The 24,315-nt window shown below is 41.7% G+C and overlaps 1 protein-coding gene and 1 long non-coding RNA gene across 3 annotated transcripts in view; one reads left to right on the forward strand and one right to left on the reverse strand.

Annotated features, from left to right (window-relative positions):
• Window positions 1-24,315, reverse strand: part of YEATS4 (YEATS domain containing 4) — a 65,990-nt gene that overhangs the window by 11,100 nt on the left and 30,575 nt on the right. The window contains exon 7 of one of the 2 annotated variants that reach the window (XM_019455065.2): window positions 13,428-14,032. The exons of the other annotated variant lie outside the window; for it this stretch is intronic. Within the exon in view, the coding sequence (XP_019310610.1) occupies window positions 13,965-14,032 (68 nt within the window). The 3' untranslated portion in view covers window positions 13,428-13,964. Of the gene's footprint in view, window positions 1-13,427; window positions 14,033-24,315 lie in introns of those variants that run through there. 2 annotated transcript variants of the gene reach the window in all.
• LOC128775098 (uncharacterized) lies at window positions 19,583-20,120 on the forward strand. The gene is made up of 2 exons (XR_008419742.1): window positions 19,583-19,739; window positions 19,985-20,120. It is a non-coding gene; the product is annotated as an uncharacterized LOC128775098 (long non-coding RNA).

The raw sequence follows: 24,315 nt of genomic DNA on the forward strand, positions 1-24,315 counted from the left end.
GAGAAGGATTGAAGCCTAATCCCCAGTGTGATTATATTTGGAGATAGGGCTTTTAGGAGTCAGTAAGATAAAATGAGGTCATCAGGTTGGGGTCCTGTATGAAGAGCAAGAGAGGGGAGCCTGGGTGGCTCAGTTGGTTGAGCATCCAACTCTTGATTTCAGCTCAGGTAGTGATCTCAGGATCATGAGATCAAGCTGTGCATCTGGCTCTGTGCTGGCAGCATGGAACCTGCTTGGGACCCTCTCTCTTTCTCTCTGTCCCTCTCCCCTGCTCACACTCTTTTTCTCTCTAAAATAAAAATAAAAAAAAAAAGAGAGAGAGAGAAATTTCTGTGTGTGTGTGTGTGTGTGTGTGTGTGTGTGTGTGTGCGCACCCACTGAGGAAAGACCATATGAGGACACAGCAAGAAGGCAGCCATCTGCAAGCAAGGAAGAGAGCTCTCATCAAGAATTGAATTGGCCAGCACCTTGATCTTAGATTTTACAACCTACAGAAGTGATAGAAATAAATTTTTGCTGTTTAAGCTACTCAGTTTATAGTATTTTATCATGGTATCCTGAGCAGACTAAAACAAGGACACATGCCCAGATGATCCCTGATAAAGGGGGTTTGTTGCTGGGATTTGTGGGGCACCATGGGATGTCCTCTGTTTCATGGCAGCCATTCTTGGTCACAGAGTTTCCCAGACAGGTTTATCTATAGGCTCATGGAGAAACGAAGCAAGGGCTCAGCATGGATTGGGATATTGCCTACTCTTTGTTTAGTTAGTAGTTGCATTTCCTGATTGAGGTGATTTGTCATCAGTCCAATACAGACTGAGCCCTATTGGGCAGTTTGACACACGAAGCTCTTCTTGGCTTCCTTCTAACTCTCTCATTTCCATGAAACTTGGTTCCAACTGAGTGTGGCTGGAATAGTAGCAGCAGTGGTTTCATATGGTAAGAAATATAAAAACCGTATACAGAACAAACCACTAGAGACCTATTTCCCAGAAAGCGGCTGTGGGACGAGAAGGTACTTGAAAGCTCCAAGGGTCTCCCCCTTGTGTAGAGTCTAGCTCTTTCCATGACAACAAAGCTTGAGAACAGCAATTTTGAGGTAAATTGTCCTATACTACTCCTTGTATTAGTTTTCTAGGGCTGCTGTAATGAAGTACCACAAACTGGGTGGCTTAAAACAACATAATTTATTCTCTCAGCACCCTGGAAGCCGGATGCCCAAAATGAAGGTGTCGTTAGAGCCATGCTCTCTTTGAAGGATCTAAGGAAGAATTCTTCCTTGGCTTTCCAAACTTCTGGTGGCCCCCAGCGTTCCTTGGCCTGTGTCAGCATAACTCCAATTTCTTCCTACCTTCATCTTCTTACGGCTTTCTCTGTGCGCATTTCTTGTATCCCCTTCTATTCTTTTTTTTAATTTTTATTTATTTTTAAGAGAGAAAGAGACAGAGTGAGAGCAGAGGAGGGACAGAGAGAGAGGGAGACACAATCAGAAGCAGGCTTCAAGCTCCGAGCTGTCAGCACAGAACCCTATGTGGAGCTCGAACTCATGAACCGTGAGATCATGACCTGAGCCAAAGTCAGACGCTTAACCAACTGAGCCACCCAAGGCACCTCTATCCCCTCTATCCCCTCTATTCTTATAAGAACACCAGTCCCTGGATTCAAATCCATTTGAATCTCGTATAGCCTCATCTTACCCACATTCTGCAAAAATCCTATTTCCAAATAAGGTTACATTCTGAAGTTCTGAGTTGACATGAATTTTGGGTGGTGGTGGTGGGGACACTATTGAACTCACTATATTGCTTTAGTTAAGATTCTTTAGTTGAAAATTACAGAGAAACACATGAGCCACATTATACAAGAAAAAAAGAAAAAATAAAAAAGAAAGAAAGAAAGAAAGAAAGAAAGAAAGAAAGGAAGGAAGAAAAAGAAAGAAAGGAGGATTTTATTTATAGGACACAGGGGTATCTTACAGAATCCCAGGCCAATAAAGCAGTCAGGCCTCAAGAGGAAGAGTCCAGAACTGTGCAGTTATCCAAAGTATTAGTCCTCTCTCTTTCTTACTCTTATCTCAGTTTCCTCTTGCCTCTCAGCTTTGTTCTCTTTCTAGACTGGCTTTTCTGCACCTTCATGCCCTCAGCAGGCAGCAGATGACCAACTCATTACTCCAGACTTTACATTTCTGTTCAAATAATCATTGCAAATTGGATACAGTGGTCCCAATTCTAAATTCTCAGGAGAGTCTGATTGGCCCATCTAGGATTAGTTGTACAATCCTGGTCCAATCAATTGTGGGTAGATGGGTGGAGTGATGCAGTAAATCCAACTGGGGAATGGGAAGGCAACTCTCAGAGAAAGATGAATCACTGTGAGCTGGGTGGGTAACCCAGAAAAGATCTACATGTGTCTTGTGTTTTATAGCACCAAACAGAGAACAAAATGTTTTTGTGTATAATCTCATTTGATTTGTGCAAATTCATCCAGAGTAGGCATACGTGGCCTTTTTGCCTATTTTACAGATGTAGAAACAGACTCAGAGAGATGAGATAACTAACCCATAAAGATGGCCACTGTTTGCGACCAGACACAACATTATGTCTTCTGACTCCTGACCTGACCCTTTCATCTCAATCTGAAACACAGAAATGTAACAGCTTTGTGGTTTGTATTGCAACAGAATGTTACTTATGCATAGTTTTATTATCCAAGTTTACAAACGTACTTTCAAAAATAAAACTAGCGACCTGAAGATTATAGCCATTCTACCCGTCCAACTCTTCCAGTGCTTCCTGCCTCTCATTTCCCTTCTTTCCCTTTCCACCACCCTCAACACTATTCTCCCAGAAAGTCTTCACCAGGATTTAATACACAAAAAGAAAAAGAGAAATCATTTTCCTTTTCACGTTTTAACCCAAACCCTCCTTCTTTGCATTTTATTATTTCCCTCTTACTAAATCTGATGTCCAGTCTATCCACAGTGTTTGGGGAAATGGGAGTGGTTTTGTGTTTCACCGTCCTTTTATTCATTTCTTACATTTTCTCCAATTCAGTCTCCTTCTCATTTTTTTCACTCACTGGATTCCCCAGTCCTGGGGCCTCATAGTAAATGATTTTGCCTTCTGTTTACTGAAACTCCATTAATTACCCGGGCCTTGTTCAATTCCCTTGAACTTTCTGTCTCTATTTTATATTCAGCTTCTTTCCATTATCTCGGGGAAAAATCAATCCTCTTTCTTTAGAGATAAAAGTTTTCTCTCCTAAAGCTGCCTAGAACCATTAACCTCATATAAATCCTTCTTTCTAACACTTCTCTTTAGCTTTCATTTTTAGCTTATCATTTTTTTCCCTAGGGAACAACAATAATCCAAACCTTTGATAGGCCTTGCTGCCCCTTTCTGTCTTTGCAGCCATACTTCTTGAATAAACGGTCTCCGGCCACTCCCTTCAGGATGTGTTCCTTATTCCTTCCCTTTTTTCAGTCTGGGGTCCCTGTTTCTCTCCATCACCCTGTTGAAACTGCACTTTTAAAAAACGTCTTCCATTTCTCTCCTCACTTTGTTCATGCTTTCATTTAAATAGTCAAACACAGTTTTAAGAGTTGCTTTAACATTCTTGTCTGCTAATTCCATCCATCTTTATCATTTCATGGTCCTTTGGGGGTGATTATTCTTCTGGTTATAGGTTACATGTTCCTGCTTCTTGGCACACTTAGTAAATTTTTGTTGGATGCTGAACATTGTGAGTTTTACGTTGTTGAGTATCTGGATTTTGTTGTCTTCCTTTAAAGACTGTTGTGTTTTGTTATGGTAGGGAATAAAGGTACTGGATCTTTTGGGGGCTTGTTTTTAAGCCTATTTAGGGTGGACATAAAGTAAACTTTATTTATTTTTTTAATGTTTATTTATTTTTGAGAGAGAGAGAGAGTGCGAGAAGCTGACAGGAAGAGAGAGGAGACACAGAAGCCGAGGCAGGCTCCAGGCTCCAGCTGTCAGCATACAGCCCAACACAGGGCTCGAACCCACAAACTGTGAGATCATAACCTGAGCAAAGTGGGATGCTTAACTGACTGAGCCACCCAGGCACCCCTGTAGCCTTTATTCTAGGAATAGTTTAGTAATATTACTAAAGCATGGCCTTTCCAGGGTTACTGTAGAACACTCCAAGTGAGTGATCAGTGAGGCCACTCTTCTCTGCCTAGTCAGAACTTGAGCAGTCCCACTCCTGTGTATGCTCAGGAACAGTTCAGCCCACAGCTCTCCAACCTCTCTTTACCCAAACTGTTGAGTTTCACTGTATTCAGCAGACTCAAAATAAGCCCATACAGACTTCCAGAGCTCTTTTTCTAGGTAGCTTCCTCCTCTCTCCAACCCTGCCTTACAAACTTCCAGCAGCCTCACCTCTCCTGAACTCTGATCTTTGTCTCCTCAACTCAAATAAAATTATTGTGTTTTACGTGGAACCCACTTTCCTAATCCATGGCCAGGTAGGTGCCCCAAGGCAGAAAGCCATGGGCATCTGAGGGCTACCTTCTCCAAGGGATCACATTCCCACAATACCTGTTGTCCAAAGTCTGAAAACAGTTGTTTCCTATATTTTGTCCAGTGTCCTAGTTGTTTAAGGTTAATCCCATTTCCAATTATTCAATCATGGCCAGAAGTCGGAGTGTCTGACACTGCTCTTTTGAAGAACACCAGCGATTGCTTCTAAGTAATTCCAAAGGCACTTCCTTATTCTTTTTGTTCTAGTGGCAACATTTGGGTCACTGCCTTCTTAAAATTCTACTCCCTTAGATCATCCTACCTCCCTTAACATTCCTTCCCTATTTGCTATTATCTTCTCTTCTTCAGAGGGCCTGGTGATTAGGTAAGCACAATTATAAAGCAGGTCACAGTTGATGCTAGCAATTTCCAGTTTGATCAGGGAACATAGTTGCAAGTATCTAGGCACTGGTCTCTAGACTAAATCACCACAGTTAGCATATAACAAACATTTGCTGATTGATTTGGGGACCTCTTTACCCTCATTCATTAGTGGGACAATTAAGAATAAAGCAGGAAAGAATATCCAATGGAATAAAGACAGTCTCTTCAGCAAGTGGTGCTGGAAAAACTGGACAGCAACATGCAGAAAAGTGAACCTGGACCACCTTCTTACACCATACACAAAAATAAACTCAAAATGGATGAAAGACGTAAATGTAAGACAGGAAGCCATCAAAATCCTAGAGGAGAAAACAGGCAAAAAGCTCTTTGACCTCGGCCACAGCAACTTCTTACTCAACACGTCCCTGGAGGCAAGGGAAACCAAAGCAAAAATGAACTCTTGGGACCTCATCAAGATAAAAAGCTTCTGCACAGGGAAGGAAACAATCAGAAAAACTAAAAGGTGACCAAGGGAATGGGAGAAGATATGTGCAAACGGCATATCAGATAAAGGGTTAGTATCCAAAATCTGCAGAGAATTTACCAAACTCAACCCCCAAAAAACAAATAATCCAGTGAAGAAATCGGCAAAAGATATGAATAGACACTTCTCCAAAGAAGACTAACACATGAAAAGATGCTCAACATCACTCATCATCAGGGAAATACAAATCAAAACCACAATGAGATACCACGTCACACCTGTCAGAATGGCTAACATTAACAACTCAGGCAACAACAGATGTTGGTGAAGATGCTCAGAAAGTGGGTCTCTTTTTGCACTGCTGGTGGAAATGTAAACTGGTGCAGCCACTCTGGAAAACAGTATGGAGGTTCCTCAAAAAATTAAAAATAGAACTATCCTACAACCTAGCAATTGCACTACTAGGTATTTATCCAAGGGATACAGGTAGGCTGTTTCAAAGGGACACATGCACCCCAATGCTTATAGGAGCACTATCAACAATAGCCAAAGAATGGAAAGAGCCCAAATGTCCATCGATGGATGAATGGATAAAGAAGATTTGGTATATACATACAATGGAGTATTACTCGGCAGTCAAAAAGAATGAAATCTTGCCATTTGCAACTACATGGATGGAACTAGAGGGCATTATGCTAAGTGAAATTAGTCAGTTAGAGAAAGACAAATATCATATAACTTCACTCATATGAAGAATTTAAGATACAAAACAGATGAACATAAGGGAAGGGAAGCAAAAAGAATATAAAACCAGGGAGGGGGACAAAACATAAGAGACTCTTAAATATAGAGAACAAAAAGAGGGTTGTTGGAGGGATTGTGGGAGGGGGGATGGGCTAAATGGGTAAGGGGCTTAAGGAATCTACTCCTGAAATCATTGTTGCACTATATGCTAACTAACTTGGATGTAAATTATAAAAAATAAATAAAGTACAGGAAAAAAAAGTGACTGTGTTAAATATGTACATATTTCGGTATTAATGCTATTACTTTCCAATTGCAATTGGGAAACATATGCTTGAATAATTTGAGATTCAAACTATCAAGAGGGTAATCTTTGCTAGATTTATTGTTTGTTTTGTTTTGTTTTTGATATGTCCCTTTCAACTTGTACAATTCCTCTTTTGGTTCTTCCCCAACCAGACCCAAAACTTTTTCTTTTTTCCTTTGTATATGTGTTTCTGTCTTGGGTAGCTCAGCAGTATGCTAAAATTTTCAGATTTTGTTTCTTATTTCAGATAAAATTATGTAGGTTAATATCTTTATTGTAAATTGTGTTTTTCATTAACCTTGGCTAATGATTCCAGACCCCTACAGTTAGAGTCATGCATAAATTCAACATGATTATGTTGCCACAGAGACTGAAGCCTCATTTTTCTCCTGAGGACATTTCCATTAATTATATATGACTCCTACATGTATTCGGTATAAAACAAATTAAACTGCATCAAAAAGATGTCTGTGATAAACAGAATAATGATTAAAAAATAATATAGTATTCCACATCTGTCAAAAGAAATTAACTCAGATACTCTGATCACTTGCTGTAGCTTTTACTAATATTAGATGACATTACGATAACCAAACTTAAGTAAAAGTTAATTATGTATCTTTCAATTATTCTTCCAACTGTCTTTCAAGAAACTTGTCAACACAAGCTTGATGCCTTGGGAAATAATGCGACTTTAAAGGAGTCATTATCAAGCTCAGTCTGACAAGTCTGTGTTTAAAATCAAGGACAATTAAATATTTGCTTATCACGGGCATTTAATTTGCTGCCCTTTAGACCTCATTTCACCTTGTTTAAGAATGTTTCAAAAATAGACTGATTTTTAAGAACTACTCCTCATGGATAATGGTTTACTTAAAAAGAGTTTTTACAAATACTGTGCTGTTTGGCATCCCTGGCTACCTATGTTTGAAAGAATTTAAACTGAGGTGGCATCCGCAAATGCACAATAGATTTCAAAAACGCAACAAGAAAACCAATACTGAATAATAGAATCTTTGTCTTAGCCTAAAAAACAATGGTTGAGGCAAGGTATATGCTAATATAACTGGAAGGAAGATACAATCCCAGAGCATCAAGGGTGAGTAAAAAGGATGTCAATCAGGGATGGAGAAATAGTAAATACAAAGTGGCTCATTAGGGCATTGGCTATGGCTTCATGAGAAAACCCGGCGAGTTACTTGGTCAGGCCATATGGAATCATGGTGCCCAGAGTGGTCCATCAAGGAGGAAGGGAGCTAGTTAATGTGCAAGCTCCTTTTCACCTCCTGTCTTTCTTTGGTCAACGTAGACCTCCCAGGGTGATAAGTCCCTTGCACTCCTGGGCTGTGTAACACAAGACCCCTCCAGGCAGCCACCAGGTAAGCCACAGCCTGAGTGAGGCACGGTGCTGCCTCTGAGTCTGGAAGCGGTGGGAGGAGCCAGAGGCTCCATGAGTCAGGTTGAGCTGGCTTGAGACTCCTGGTTCCACTGCAGCTCTTATTGTGTGGGTGTGATAGGGGCCATGCCTGAGATGTTCCTCACACCAGGGGAGGTAAACACCATCAGGACTCTCTATTAGTGAGCAGCTTGAAGGTCAGTGAGGCAAATCTGGAGAAACATACAAAATAGTTCCAATATTTTCTTTATTATTATTCAGGCCCTCTATCTCAAAATTCCACTTAAAACACTTTTTTTTTTTTGAGCATCTGCTATTTGCCAGCCTTTGTGCCAGGGGCACACAGATAAAGAAAACAAGACCCTTGGCCTCATAATTAACTATGGTTTATTTTATTTTTAATTTTTTTAATGTTTGTTTATTTTTGAGAGACAGAGACGGAGTGTGAGCGGGGGAGGGCAGAGAGAGTGAGAGAAAGAGAGAGAGAGAGAGGGAGACACAGAATCCAAAGCAGGCTCCAGGCTTTGAGCTGTTGGCACAGAGCCCAATGTAGGGTTCAAACCGGGGGACTATGAGATTATGATCTGAGCCAAAGTCAGATGCTTAACTGACTGAGCCACCTAGGCACCCCTAATTGTAGTTTAAATACGAAGACATTGGGACTTCATTTATTTAAGTTTGTTTATTTATTTGTTAAGTAATCTCTGCACCCAATGTGGGGCTCAAACTCACCACCCCGAGATCAAGAGTTGCACACTCTTTTGACTGAGCCAGCCATGTACCCTAAGACACTGGGACTTTTTTTTTTTTAATTTTTTTTTTATTTTTTAAAATTCTTTTAATGTTTATTTTTGAGAGAGAGAGAGAGAGACAGAGAGACAGAGCATGAGCAGGGGAGGAGCAGAGAGAGAGGGAGACACAGAATCCGAACAGGCTTCAGGCTCTGAGCTGTCAGCACAGAGCCCGACACGGGGCTCAAACTCACAAACCGTGAGATCATGACCTGAGCTGAAGCTGGATGCTCAACTGACTGAGCCACCCAGGTGCCCCAAGACACTGGGACTTTAAATGAAAGAAATGAATTCTGTTTAGGAGGGACCAAGTAAAGCTACAATGATGAAAATATGGATGAATGAGGCAGCCTTGTCTAAGTCGGTTGTGACATGTGGAAAGGAAGGGTAAAGACTGGTAAGAGATATACAACACTAACCAACAGTATTCAACATACCTCTTGAACCCAGAAGTAGAACTATACATGAGTTGATGACCTCTAGCAGTTTAAGATCTCTTGCTTCTTAAACTTTCTACTGTGATGGCCACATATAAGGCAATGTGGCAATTAACAAAAAACCCAACTAATCATGATTTAAACCATGAGTGTACCAATTACTGGCTTGTTAAGTTCAAGGCAGGTCATCCCAGAGTGGTTTTGGAAACAAAACGGTGTCACCATAGTTGGTTTGCAACCCCGGGAGTTCCCTAGCTGAAATCTGAAACTGGCCCCTGTACACGGGGGCAAGGAGAGACCAAAGAAAGAGGAGGGCCATTCCAGATTGGTAGGTGTCAATTTTATTTTATTTTATTTTACTTTATTTTATTACAGAGAGAGAGAGAGAGAGAGAGAAAGTGCGAGCAGGGGAGAGGGGCAGAGGGAGAGAGAGAGAATCCCAAGTAGGCTCCATGCTCAGCATGAAGCCCAACTTGGGGCTCAATCTCAGGATGCTGGGATCACGACCTGAGCTGAAATGAATACTCGGACACTCAACCAACTGAGCCACCCAGGCGCTCCGGTAGGTGGAAACTTTAGTAAGTGAGGGGGCTTACATATGAGGTTTGTCTTGGACAGTCACCAGATGAATGTATCTCCATGTCCACCCACCAGAATCTTAAAGGTTTGTATACAGAGGCCTATAGAGGTTCAGGCACATACATAGTTCAGATGGTCTCAACAACACATTACTTTCTCAAGGTTCTGTCCTTGAAACGGCTCCAGCTATGGGAACAGTGGACAGAAATCTACACTCCAAGGACAGGGAAGAAGATGGGGAACCTCTGATTGCCCAAGTCCAGTTTGTGGGTCAACCAGTGGTTGCATCCTCTTAATGGCCTCCTCTAACACCAAGAACCCAAGGTCTGTCTTCTGCTCTGCCATCTTCAATTTGTTGCTTTCATCCTTACCTCATACCCATTACCTCATAATCTCAAAATAATTGCTGCAGCTCCAAACATTACATCTTCATAGAACAACATCCAGAAAGAGAGGAACAAAGGGGAAAACTGAAGCTTTCTTCTCAAGCATTTCTTACTTATCAAAGAACTCTTTCCCAGAGGCTCCTTGTAGACATCCTTTTATGCCCTATTAACCTAAAGTGGGTTGCTTGTTCCAGCCCTAGATCAGAGGAGAAAGAGATTAAGACTGCCATCATTAACTTAAATCCATGGAGATATATCCTCTGTGGCTGAGTACATAACTGCAGATCAAAATTGACCTCCTTCCTGATCTTCATTCTAGTCAGCGTGTTCTTTCTAACAGGCTGATAATGTCACTGTCATAGAAATCTTTCTGTGGGTTTTCCTTGTCTATAGGGCAAGTCCATGTTCCATGACCATTCATGTTTCTTCTCAATAACTCTTCAGTTTCATCCTCTCCCACTCTGCCACCGGCAGTCTGTTTCAGACACATGGAAGTAGCTGAAATTCCCAGAATGCGCCATGCCTGCTATTACCGCTAGTGTTTTGTATATATTGTCTCTTCTGACTTTCACCATTGCCTTCATAGCAACTACAATTTCTTTTTCTTTTCTTTTTTATTATTTTAATTCCAATGTAGTTAACATACAGTGTTACACTAGTTTCAGGTGTGCAACATAGTGATTCAACGCTTCCATACATCACCCAGTGCTCATCACAATTGCACTCCTTAACCCCCATCACCTATTTCACTCAACCTCCCCACTCCTCCCCTCTCGTGACCATCAGTTTATTCTCTACTACAACTTATTTTTCAAACATAGACTTAAATCCCCTCTCCTCAGAAAGCCTTCCAGGATGTGTCTCCTCTTTTCCCAAAAGCACCCTGTTTGTACCCCTCTGTGACATTGATAGCCTGTGGCAATTATTTATTTCTTCATCTAATTCCTCAACTTGACTGGAAATCCCCAGGGCTTAGCCTAGTGCCCAGAATGCAGAGCCACTTAAAAAGTGCTGGTTAAATGGAAAATCCCTCTAGATGTATGCTATCAACCTCCACTGGGTCTTTATTTGTTTGACTTGTCACTGTTGAACCCTAACCCTGTGACTACTGCAAACACTTCCCACCCTCCGATGGCCCAAGGGCAGTCCTTGCCTCCCTTTTCCTCCACAGGTAATCTCAAGGTCTACTTCTTAGAGTTCACTGATGACATTAAATTCAAGGTCCTTAATCTTCCCTTATTTACCTTAAATCTCATTCTCAATATTTAACACTTCTCTCTTACTCTCTTCATCCCTCTCATCTGAAAAGAAAAGGCATTTCTTCTTATTGATCTCATGACTTCCACCTCCCCCTTGGACCTCTCTTTCCAGAAAATTCCATCTTCTCTTTGATACCTGCTAGCACTCCAGTCTCTAAAACACCCAGCAGACTGGTTATATCTCAGAAGATTCCTGTCCTCTCATCAATGCCTTCAAACCTAGCAAAGGCTGCTAGTACAGGAGGCTCAAATATGAGCTCAAATACACCCATACAGTGTATAGAAGTGTTTCATTAGACTCACAATATTTTTTAAATTGGAAAATTTCACTTAAAAATAAGAATTTCAGTCTTCTCAAGGAGCCTGTGTGGCTCAGTCAGTTGAGTGTCTGACTTCGGCTCAGGTCATGATCTCATGATTCATGAGTTCAGGCCCCACATCGGGCTCTCGGCTGGCAGCATGGAGCCCACTTCGGATCCTCTGTCCCCCTCTCTCTCAGCCCCTCTCCTGCTCACTCTCTTTCTCTCAAAAATAAACATTAAAAAAAAAAATTCAGTCTTCTCTGTGAAGGTCAGATAGCTGGCTGTCTTGGGTCATGCTTTCCATGAGGCAACAATGGCCTGGGCATGGCTGTGTGGTGGGGCCTATGATCACCATATCATCATGGTCTCTTTGCTCACTTCTGTTACCTCTCTAGTCCTTATAAGCATTTGAGTTTGTAATCCCCTGCTAGACTTTTGGTTTTGTTCCTCTCTTTCAATTGGAGGTACCTTCTTGAAAGTTGCCAGTGATTTTCCAGTTATGAGATACACGGGTGTTTCCTCCATTCTCATTATCCTTGAACTTTCTGCATCGATCACCTTTCTAGAAACCACACCCAGTCTGGCTTCCTTAGCCCCTCATTTTCCTATTCTCTTACATCCCTAATGCTGAAGGATTTTGCTGGCTGTTTTCCTTCTGCCCCTTAAATGAAAGCTTTTCCTAAGATGTCTTCCTGGAATTTTCTATCTAAGACACCACTCACCTCCATGGACTCAGTGAATCATGTGGCTTTTGCCACCCATCCCTTTATGTGAAGAGCTTCCAAATTTCTTTGCCTCTAGTGTCTCTTCCTCATGTTCTTTTCACATATTCCCGAAGGTCTGCTGGAAATATCCTTCTGAATGTGCTTCCAGCACCTTAGACTTAATACAACTGAAATGTAATTCATCATCTTGCCTCTCGCCCCCTCCCCCTTGAACAAAACAGGTCCCTCCTGACTAGTTAACTATTGATGGAGTTCTCACAGTGACCCAGGCTGCAAATCACTTTAGTCCTTTCCTTTGACCTCCATCCAAGGTATTTTTCCAGGCCCTAAAAACTCCTTTGCCCTGATGGGGTTCTCATTTGAATAGGCGAGGACCACACATAAACATGTGACTATCAAGTATGATGAGCAGTAGAGGAATGCGCAAAGTAAGGGAGGATTTAATTCATGGAGGGGAGACTGAGAATAGAAAAGTGGGCCTCAGAGGATGTGACATTTGAATAGGGCACTAAAGGAAGAAGGGTCGGAGAGGAGGGCAGGAGAAATGACTGATGTGGAACTTAAGTCAACTATACTTACAACTTACTGGCGATTCTGATGGTGGTCAAGCAGCCAGGTAGAAGGATTCGCCCACATGTATTTAGATTTGTGTAGGTTTTAGTTTGGTATGAAACAAATAAACGAGAGTTAATTACCACACGAGGATGGATTCTGCCGAGGGAAATAAGTGGGGGGAAACCAACTGAAGTCACTTCAATTCTTGCTTGTTGACTCTCTCCAAAACATCCATCACTTTGTTGACAGGTGAATGTTTTAGACTAGCAGTTATTTACTATTGACAGTTAACAAAGAGAGAAAGAGAGAGAGTTGGCAATTAAGACTTGGTGCAGATCAGAAAACTAGTAAAAAGCGCCCTACCCAAGTTGCAAGCGCAATGTCTGCGGTCCAAATCAGACTTAGATTTTGGAACCCTTCCGTCCTCTGACCATGACTTGAACAGCATTACCACCTGCCAAGGCTGAAGTCACTGCTAAAAAGGCTTCCCTAATGCAAGACCTCACCAGAAATCTTTGTCCTTTGACCTTTGACCTTCAGTTTCTTCACTAGAACACACAGCTTTATTTGACCGAGATAAACAAAAAAGCCAGCAACTTTAAATATAACTGATTTTATTTGATCACCTTAACTGAAGTCTCTACATGAGAAAAGCTTCCCCATCAGCAGTTTTGTAAAGAGACATCTGGCTTCAAAAGCTTTTATTGCCTTTTTTTTTTCTATTGTAAAAATATTAACTCAAGCATTTCTGGGGAGGCATGTAACAAAAATGCCCACATCAGGCTAAGTCCTGCTGGTTTCCACTGAGACTGTTTCCACAACACGTGGCTGCTGTTGTTTTTACAGAAACACCAATAAATAGGCAGTCCTAGAAACACAGCACATGGGTAGTGATCAATAAAATTAAATACTTCTTCATTTTAAAGCGAGTCCTAAAACATCACAGAATGACTAGTGGAGAACACCGATAAACAGACTTGAAAAGGATTTACAATCACAGGAGTCTGAGCCTCCTGCCCACTCAGCCTTTATGCATCGGTAAGTAGTTGATCATCCTTTCTCATCTGCTCAGAAGCTTCGAAGGCTTTCAGTTGAGATCTTGAAAACTGAAGCCCCGACCCAGTTGGGTACTGATCACCCATCTACCAAATGCATTCTTGAAATCAGAATTAAGCGTTGGAGGTCGGTCATCACACACCGACCTGAGAGGAAAGTAGACTGTCACAGACGCCTTGTGATTTCAAACCCAGACCCTGGTGAAGCCAGCCTGGGTCACCCAGGGGTGGTGGGAGGATTGCACGGAGGTGGGCAGGGAATGTGATTCACTGAGTGTCTTGGGCTGCCCTTTGAACCAAATCAATGGAAGTCTTTCCTTACTTGTGATAAGTGCCTTCGTACACTGATAAGCACCATTTGGAAATCTTCACCATTCTGATAAACATCACTAGGCCAACAGGACTGTTACAGAATTCTGGGTCTTTCCCTGGGGCCAGACACTCACTTTGCAATATGCCTCCTGGGCAAACTCCAGTTCCCTAGCGAGAGGACTGTAAATATTATAAAACTCCGGAGAATTTCTTTTTCTCTTTATTGCTTGCTAGATAACAAATTAAACACATCAGAGGATTGAAAAGCCGCTAAGTTGTTTCTTGCTGTGTTGTTTTGCAGGCAAGAGAACAACTGATTAACCAGGCTGAATTCTTTGTACTTGTTTGCTCTTTGAAGCACACAGTACAGGTGAGAGTGGGGGCGGCAGAAGCCGAGATGGGATGCAATGGTGTTTTCTACTCTTTTGCCACTTGAGGAGGTGGGACCGTGGGCCCGGGAGATGCCAGGCCTGGAGGATCCAGCTGCCTCTGGCTTCCAAGGCTGGTGTAATGGCTCTGTTCTCACAGAAGTGCTGACAGAACATGACAAATAGGAAACAGATGTGCACTGACCTCCCAAAAAAGTATTTCAAGGCTTCTTAATCTTCATAGGAATCCTTCAGAGTGAGAGATGCCACCTTCAGGCAGTGACGCACATGACAGTTAAAGAAGGGCTGCTGACCCCTCCTACGTTCTCTGTCCCCCACCCTTCCCCCCTCGGCCGAGGCCCTCACCTGCCTTGCCCTCACAGACCCCATTCCCCTCAGAGTCCACTTCACATGTGGTCACCTCCCTGCCCACATGCTTTTCCCCACCTGTCTCCACACACAGACAGTCTAGGCGTTTATAGATGTACCACCTCTGACCAAGCATTAAGGGCATTTCTCTCCCATTTCTGGATCCGTACTTACTTTGAAATGGTCCCTGTCACTGGGTCCATTACCAGCTCCAAATACTTCTGTGAGACTAAATACTTATTTGGAACCCCTGAGTACACCGACTTTTGCCCATTTAACAACTTAAGTTAGAAATACTAGAATAGAGGGGTACAAAGGCCAACTGGGGAAACAAGTTTCAGGGTACCTGGCTTTGAGGACAAAGTACTGATCCTTCTGCATGTGGGCTCACACCTTGCACGATACTATGGCTTTTGAGCTGCGCTGCTTATGTTCTTTGCAGATGTCTAGCTGCATCCCGCAAGAATGTGGGTGGACTTCCCAGAGTTTTGCCCTCCCAATGGCTATATTTTGTGGAAGACTTTCTTCCTTGCCAAGTTGTTGGTGTCTCACAAAACAATTTATGGCAACATTTCTCCCGAGAAAGAAAGCCAAGTAAGCGCAAGGCAGTGCAAGCTCATTTCCATTGCTGCCGATGAGCAATCAACTACGTCGCTCCAGTTAATCCCAAATTAGTCTGGTTTCGATGTCTGGGCACTTCTCAGTGGGCCAGACCAGCTCTTACTCTCAAAGTCCAGGGGATTCTCTGCTTGAAAAGTCAATGCATTCCCTTACTTCTAGACATCATATGCCAAGAATTTCCCATCTTATTTGGAAGTAAATAGAAAGTTCTGGACAAAAGTGGATGGAGTTTGTAGAACTTAAACATTTATTCTTGTATCATATAAGACTAAACCATTTATCCAATTTTGGGAATAATCAAAATGCACTTTTTATTGGAATGTGGAATTGTTATTTAGATGTGAGTTTTGTAAATGAATAGAAAATGTCAAATATGCAGTTTGTATGCATTAGCTCAGTTAGAGTGATAATAATCCTGAGATGGGTAACATTATGTTAATTTTATAGAATAGATAAATTAAGTTTATAGATGTGAAATAATTCGTGTTAAAGCTAAGAAATGGCAGAGCAGGATTCAGTTAGGTTTGTCTGTAACAGAGGCTCCAAAAGGATTAGATGGAAATGGGGCAGAGGACTTTTCTTGAAGCTGTGTTTGCATAGCTAGCTCATGGCTTTACTTAGTATACTTATTTGGGTTGGATGGAGGGGGTGGTGGAGATCTGGGGTCTTTAGCCTTTCTGCAGCAAGCTGCTCCTTGGGCTGTCATTGTTTCTCTGACTCCAAGGTCCACTGTCTTTCAATTGATATATTTGCAGCAGGAGACCCCAGGAAGGAAATATTAAAGACAAATGTGCAATTAGTAGACTATTGACCCACAGATGTATTAATCCAAAGTTGTATTCGTTGCCTGTTTTTCTGGTTCATTCTCTATCACTCCCCCCTATACACTTGGAGATCCAACAACACGGTGGGAGTTTTTTCAGTCTTTCCAAGGTCCTGCTTTCTCACTTCTAGGTCTGTCTTTGTACATGATCTTCCCTGTACCTGGGACATTCCCCTCCTCACTCCTGCTTTCTCCTCTCCCTACACCCACCCATCTCCTGGCAAACAGTTAAATCTCAGCTTCGATGTCATCCCCTCCTTCCCATGTCATACTATTATAACCCCCATCATGGCTGCCATTTTTAAGGGAGGCATTCTGGAACACAACCCTATGCGCTTGAATTCTGACTTTGGCCTGATTGTGCAAGTTTGGGCTAGTACCCTCTCTAAAGGTGACTTCCCTCACCTTTAACGGGGACAAACAACAGTGTAGCCTGAGTTTTAGAAGTTGATCTGGGTTCACTGAGAAAATACCTTTCAACCTTTTAAAGACAACCTGACTTGGAGCAAGCCGTCTATCCATGTTAACTATTACCATTGTTTACAGTAATTAGGGAGGGACTGCCACTAGGCTGGTCACCACAGCATCCCAGCGCACATCACAGTGCCTACGAATATTTGCAGGACAAATGAATCTCCAGTTGCACAAACATAGCATGTCCACTGCTCCCAACCTCAACCACCGTCATCTCTTATCTGGATTCTGAAATAGGCTCCTAACCCATGTTCTGCTTCTATCTTTGTTCCCCTCCAGTCCATCCAGGGGGATCTTTTCCAAACTTAAGTCCACTTACACTGTTCTTCCGGTTTCCCATCTCACTTGGAGTAACAACTGAAGCCCTTGCAAAAAGCTCTCACTTCTGCCGCTCTTCCCTTGCTCACTCAGTTCCAGCCATGGTGGCCTCTTGGGTGCTCCTTGTAATTGCTTTTGCTTTAGAGAGCATACTCTGGCTGTTCCTTCTGCCTGGATCACTTTTCCACAGATAATTGCTAGCTAACTCCATCCTCTTCTTTCTGTCTTGCTCTAATGACACCTTCTCAACAAGGTGAAAATAAATCACCCTATTTAAGATTGCAACTTTATGACATAAAAGAATAATAAATAGAGGGCAGGAGGAAACTTTTGGAAGTGATGGCTCTGTTGAAAGCATAGAGTGGTGATAGTTTCACTGATACATATGTCTCTTCAAACTTAGCAAGTTAACACATTAAATATGTACAGCTTTATGTCAATCACACACCAGTAAAGTGGTTTAAAAAAAAAATAAAGTTGCAACCTTGTCCCTGCTCAACCCCAGGCACTCCCAACCCCTTTGCCTTGCTTTAATTTTCTAACTTAACACCTTTTGACTTCACACTTTAGTTCACTTCTTTATTATTACTATGTTTAGTGTTTATGTGCTGACTTTCTCTCTAGAATGCCAGCACCACAAGCACAGGGACCTTTGTTTATTCACTGATATATTCCCAAGTGCTTAGAAAGGTACCTGGCACACAGAAGGCACTTAATAAATATTCTTGAATAAATGGTTACATGTGTATGCATATGCATACCGATGATCCAGAGTTTCAGTTTATGGTTACTAAGGGTTGGTAAACTCAACAGAGGCGCTGACTCTTCCAGGTGAGAAAAGCAAAGACTTCTCCATTTGCAGTTTTGACATAATGCCCCAGATAGATTTCATCTAAATGGGTCTTTTCAACAAAAGGGGCATTGCACAGAGCCCAGTCTTTGTGCAGCCTCCACACTGTCTTTGGCAGTGTAGATGCTCCGCCCTCTAGGCGTGGCCCCGAACATGTGGCCTTGATGGAATGTCCCGATTAGTTACCAGATGTGCCTGAGCAGCTCTGGGGAGCAACTTGTCCGTTCAGATCTCAGCGCAGAAGCGGTTTTCATGAGCAGTTCAGCTGCTACCTTCTAGGGTTGTCTCTACCCTGCTGCACCTCTACAGAAACTCTCCCTCAAAGTCTTCAGTGTTTTTTCCCTAGTGACTGAGAAGAACAAGCAATAATTTCTTTTTTTTTTTTAATTTTAAACTTTTATTTATTTTTGAGAGACACAGACAGCGTGAGAACGGCGGAAGGGCAGAGAGAGAAAGAGGGAGACACAGAATCTGAAGCAGGCTCCAGGCTCTGAGATGTCAGCAGTACAGAGCCCTAGGCGGGCTCAAACCCACGAACAGCAAGATTATCATCTGAGCCCAAGTCGGATGCTTAACTGAGCCACCCAGGCGCCCCAGCAATAACTTCTTATTTATAATTACAATGGTCATTTTGACTGAATATTTCAGTCCCAATACGACTATTTTGCAGTACATATAATCTTTTTTGTCTTATTTATGTGGACTCTATATAAGACATTGTAACAAATAGAAAATCAGGATATAGAATGTGCTGACTCTTGACATGTAAAATTTCCTGATCATTGGAGATGATTTATATGAAATGTACAGAAAAGGCAAATCTATGCACACAGAAAATGAGTGGCCGTCTGGGGCTGAAGGTGGGAATTGGGGAGTGAATGCAAATGGAGGCAAGGTTTCTTTTGGGAGTGAAGAAAATATTCTAGTATTAGATTGAATGACTCTGTTAATTTACTAAAAATCATTGAATTATACGCAAAAGTGGGTGAATCTTATGGTGTGTGTATTGGTTTGCTAGGGGTGCTGTAACAAATACCACAGATTGAGTGGCTTTAAACAACACAAATTTATTTTCTCTTCGATCTTTGTCCAAGATCAAAATGTGGGCAGGGTCAGGTCCTTCTGAGGGCTGTGAGGGAGGGATCTATTCCAGGCCTCTCTCTTTAGCCTGCAGATGGTCTTCTCATTTTATCTTCATATCATCTTCCCTCTATACATGTCTGTGTCCAAATGTCCCCTTCTTTTAAGGACACCAGCCATATTGGATTAGAGTCCACCCTAATGATCTCCTTTTAATTTAATTACATCTTGAGAGATCTAATCTCGAAATACAGTTCTATTTGGAGATACTGGGGGTCGGAACTTTGACAGAGGAATTTGGGAGGGTACACAATTCAGCCCATGACAATACAGGTGTACCTTGCAGACATTGCACATTTGGTTCCAGACCACCGCAACATAGCAAGTCAAATGAAGTTTTTGGTTTCCCAGTGCATATCAAAGTTATGTTTACGCTATGCTATAGGCTATTCAGTGTGCACTAGCATTATGTCCCAAAAAAGCCAAGGCACATACCTTATTTTAAAAATATTGCTAAAAAAATGCTAACCATCATCTAAGCTTCCAATGAGTTGTAATCTTTTTGCTTGCGCAGGGTCTTACCTTGATGTTCACGGCTGCTGACTGATGAGGTTGGGGTGGCTGCGGCCATTTCTTAAAGTAAGACCAGGGGCGCCTGAGTGGCTCAGTCGTTAAGCGTCCGACTTCAGCTCAGGTCACAATCTCGCGGCCCGTGAGTTCGAGCCCTGCGTCGGGCTCTGGGCTGATGGCTCAGAGCCTGGAGCCTGCTTCGGATTCTGTGTCTTCCTCTCTCTCTGTCCCTCCCCCATTCATGCTCTGTCTCTCTCTGTCTCAAAAATAAATAAACGTTAAAAAAAAAAAATTAAAAAAAAAAAAAAAAAAAGTAAGACCACAAAGGGGGCACCTAGCTGGCTTGGTGGAACGTACGACTCCTGATCTCAGGGCTGTGAGTTTGAGCTCCATGTTGGTTGTAGCAATTACTTAAAAATAATAAAGAAATCTTTAAAAAAAAAAAAAAAAAAGACCACAATGAAGTCTGCCACATCAATCAACTCTTCTTTCACAAATGATTTCTCTGTAGCACGTGATGCTGTTTGACAGCATCAACTAAGTTTATATAATATTCCAAATCCTTTGCTGTCATTTCAACAATCTTCACAGCATCTTCACCAGGAGTAGATTCCACCACTTTCAGGGTGCCTGGGTGGTTCAGTCGGTTAGGCGTCCGACTTCGGCTCAGGTCAAAATCTCGCAGTTTGTAGGTTCGAGCCCTGTGTTGGGCTCTGTGCTGACAGCTCAGAGCCTGGAGCCTGCTTCGCATTCTGTGTCTTCCTCTCTCTCTGCTCCTCCCCAGCTTATGCTCTGTCTCTCTCTCTCTTTCTCAAAAATAAATAAACATTAAAAAAAAAAAAACTAAAAAAAAAAAAAGAAAAAGCACTTTCTTTGCTCATCTGTAAGAAGCAACTCCTCATGTGTTCCAGTTTTATCATAAGATTGCAACAACTCAGTCCCATCTTCAGGCTCCACTTCTCACTCTAGTTCTCTTACTGTTTCTACCACATCTGCAGTTTCTTCCTCCACTGAAGTCTTAAACTTTCAATTTATAACAAACACAGTATCTGTGAAGTACAATAAACTAAAGCACAATAAAATGAAATATGTCTGTATGTACATTATACTTCAATAAAGCTGTTTAAAAAATAACCTATTAATTGAGTACTTAGTAGGTCTAGGTACTAAGTATTTTACATGTATCATCTCATTTGATCTTCTCAATGACAGTATGAGGTAAGTATGTTTCTGCCCACTTTAAATTGAGGAAAGAAGGCACAGAGGTTGAATAATTTGCCTGAGGTCACAAAGCCAGTCAGCAATGGAGCCAAGATTCAAACCATGTAGCCCAACTCCAGAGCCCACATTTTTACTCCCTATGCGAATACCTACATGTGCCAGGCACTCAGGCCTTTTAACACCATCCTCTGATCAGTTTCATGATGTCAACTGTATGCAAAAGAAAACTGAAGTTTGGAGAAGTTAAGCACCCTGCCCAAGTTCCACAAGGCTGTGATGGGCTTTCTCCAACACCCAAGCATTTTCTCAATACTATGGTATTTTTAATTATGTGTAACCGTGGCTCACCCTTTTTGATGGGAGACCTCCGGGACAAGAAAAAAGCCTCCCAGCACAATAGATGTTCAATACATTGTTGTGGAATGAATGAGAACATATTGAAAAGGACTGGTCTGTAGTTTTAACTTCACAGTGATGGATAAAGAAATCTGCTCATGCTGGAGCCTCAAACCTGCAATTCTGGAGACTGACCACTTGGGCTGCAGATCATTTTGTATGGGCAGTTCATGACACAAACTCCAGAAATTACCTCTTGGCTGAATACTTTTGTATGGGGAAATGGGCACACTCACAGTCTGCTGGTGAGAATGCAAACTGGGATGGACTTTCCATTGGGCAATTGGCAATTGTCAAAAGCCTTAAACACACACACACACACACACACACACACATACCCTTATGTCCTCATAACTCCTTATCCAAGAACTTATAAGTGTTATGAAAAAAATTGGGGACAATCTAAATATCTAATAATAAAAGAATAATTATGGTATAATCAGAATGAAATAATATGCAGTCTTTATTGATGGTGTTGGTTTCATTATTGTTTTAGATAAAGTTCATGCTATATAATATTTAGTAAAACAGAGCAAAAAATAAAACCTGTTCACAGAACAAGAAATACAAAGAGCCAGTAAGTATATGAAAAGATACTTATTTTCATTCAGAATGCAGAGAAAAGCAAATCAAAACAATGGAATATTTTTCACCTGTGAGATCGACAAAAAGTTGGCCAGGAGTGTAAACAGGCACTCTAATGTACAACTGTCAATAGTATAAATTGGTGCAAACTTTTGGGAGAAATTTGAGAATAATATTAAAATTTAAAAATGCATATCCCCCTTTTCGACCTAGAAATATTACTTCTAGCAATTTTACTTTGCCCTATAAAAATACATATATATGCAAAGATGTTCATTACAGAACTAACTGTAGTAGCAAAAAACTTGGAAACAAGTTTTCATCAATCGCCAAATGATGAAGTAAATGGTGCAGATTTGTACAGTGAAACATAAATAGCTCTTAAAGTAAATGCTGTCAACATTCTGTGCTTATTTGCAAAGATATTTACATTAGTCAGGGTCCAGACAGGGATGCAAAATTCATGTTAGGTAATTCAAAAGAGAAAATTTAATATAGTAATTAAGTACAAGAGGTTAGGAGCAAGCTATTTTATTTATTTATTTTTAAACGTTTATTTATTTTTGAGACAGAGAGAGACAGAGCATGAACGGGAGAGGGTCTGAGAGAGAGGGAGACACAGAATCTGAAACAGGCTCCAGGCTCTGAGCTGCCAGCACAGAGCCCGACGCGGGGCTCGAACCCACAGACCGCGAGATCATGACCTGAGCCGAAGTCGGCCGCCCGACCGACTGAGCCACCCAGGTGCCCCAGAAGCAAGCTATTTTATACCAGAGGGTGGTGACTCAAGGACAGAGGCAGCCCTATAGGCAAGGCACAGGCAAGTGGGAAGTTGGGACGGCAAGATTATTCTTTCTGGGCCATTTCTTCTACTCTTCTTCTTTGTGCATCAATTTCAATCTCTCTCTATAGACCAATTCTCTATTCTCCAGGCACACAGCTGCATCATCTGTAGTTCAAGTACCAATAATGGCTGAGAATAATCCCAGGAGATAATCTGAATCATCCACCCAAATATAATCATGTCTGGCCAGGGGGAAGGGCCACAGGATTCACCTCTGTGAATGGTGATTGTAGTTCTCAACCAGAGGAGCCTAGGTTGGGGAGATCCTATCTACTACTGACAATATGGCAAGATGGATCGGTACTGATGCCATTTACCAAGGCAGGGAATTTGTGATGGTGAGAAGATCAGAATAGAGGACAATAACTTAAGTTTTGGACATGTTCAACTGAGATGCTCAAAGAACATCTAAACCTACTGTCAAGGAGATAGATGAATGTACAGTCCAGAGTTTAGCATGGGAATTTGGGCTGGATATCCTGGCTTGGGACAATTAGCATACAAACAGTATTTGCAGCCAGGGGTAAGTAAGAAAAAAAATATTCTGGTTCAAGATAGAACCATAGAAAATAGAAAATATTTATAGGATTAACAAAGGGAAAGAAGGAACACTAAAGGAAACTGAGAAAAATTGGCCAAAAGGACCGGTGAAAAAGCAAACAGAAAAAAATCACAGAGAGAGGAGGGCAGAGAAGAAAGAGAGAGGAAGTTTCTAGGAAAAGAAAGTGGTCAATTCAGTTAGATAAGATAAACTCTGAAAATGCCCAGTTGGATATGGCCTCAAGGTCTCTGATGATGAGGGCATCAGAGTGAAGGAAGAAACTGAACTGCAGTCAGTTTAGGAGGTTAGGAAATGAATTCCTCAGACTGAATGCCTTTGCAGCTACTCATGAAGCAGGGAGGTGACAAGCCTCGGTAAGATTAAACAGAAGAAATGAGTCATCGTGCTTAAGATTCACGGTTCTTTTGCAAATCTCTTTTGTATCGGGTAACTTGGGCTAACCTAAGTGGGCTCAGAACATTGACAAAGGCCCAAACTCGGGTTTTTACTTTGAATTCACAGAGCAAATCCTAGAGCTCCCTCTTGGGGTTGGCGATTCTTGTACATTCCTAGTCTTGGAAACCCAAGAATAAGCAGACTGTGGCTCTGGGGCTGTATGTGGCCCTCAGCCTGTTTTCCCATGGCCTGGGAACTAAGGATGGTTTTGTTTGTTTGTTTGTTAATGTTCTCAGTGCTTGGAAAAAAAAAATCAAACAAAGGAAAATATTGTATGATGTGGAAATTTTACGAAATTCAAATCTCCGTGTCATTAAATGCATTTTCGTTGGAACACAGTGCTCATTTGTTTAGGGACGGCCGATTTCATGTTACAATAGCAGAACTGAGCAGCAGTGACAGAGAATGTATAGCCCCACAAGGCCTAAAATACTGTCTGGCCCTTTGGGATAATGTTTGCAGACCTCTACTATAGAAGACTGGACAGGGAAGTCCTGACACTTTAGATTGCTCTTCGAGAGATAAAAATAGCTTAGTTCTGGTCATCAAACTCAATAAAAACACACTATAAATTTTGTCTAATTTTCCAAAGTCTTAAGTAC

The sequence above is a fragment of the Panthera pardus genome, unplaced genomic scaffold, assembly GCF_024362965.1.
Source record: "Panthera pardus isolate Hobbes unplaced genomic scaffold, ASM2436296v1 HiC_scaffold_6, whole genome shotgun sequence".
In the NCBI taxonomy this organism is placed as follows: Eukaryota; Metazoa; Chordata; class Mammalia; order Carnivora; family Felidae; genus Panthera; species Panthera pardus.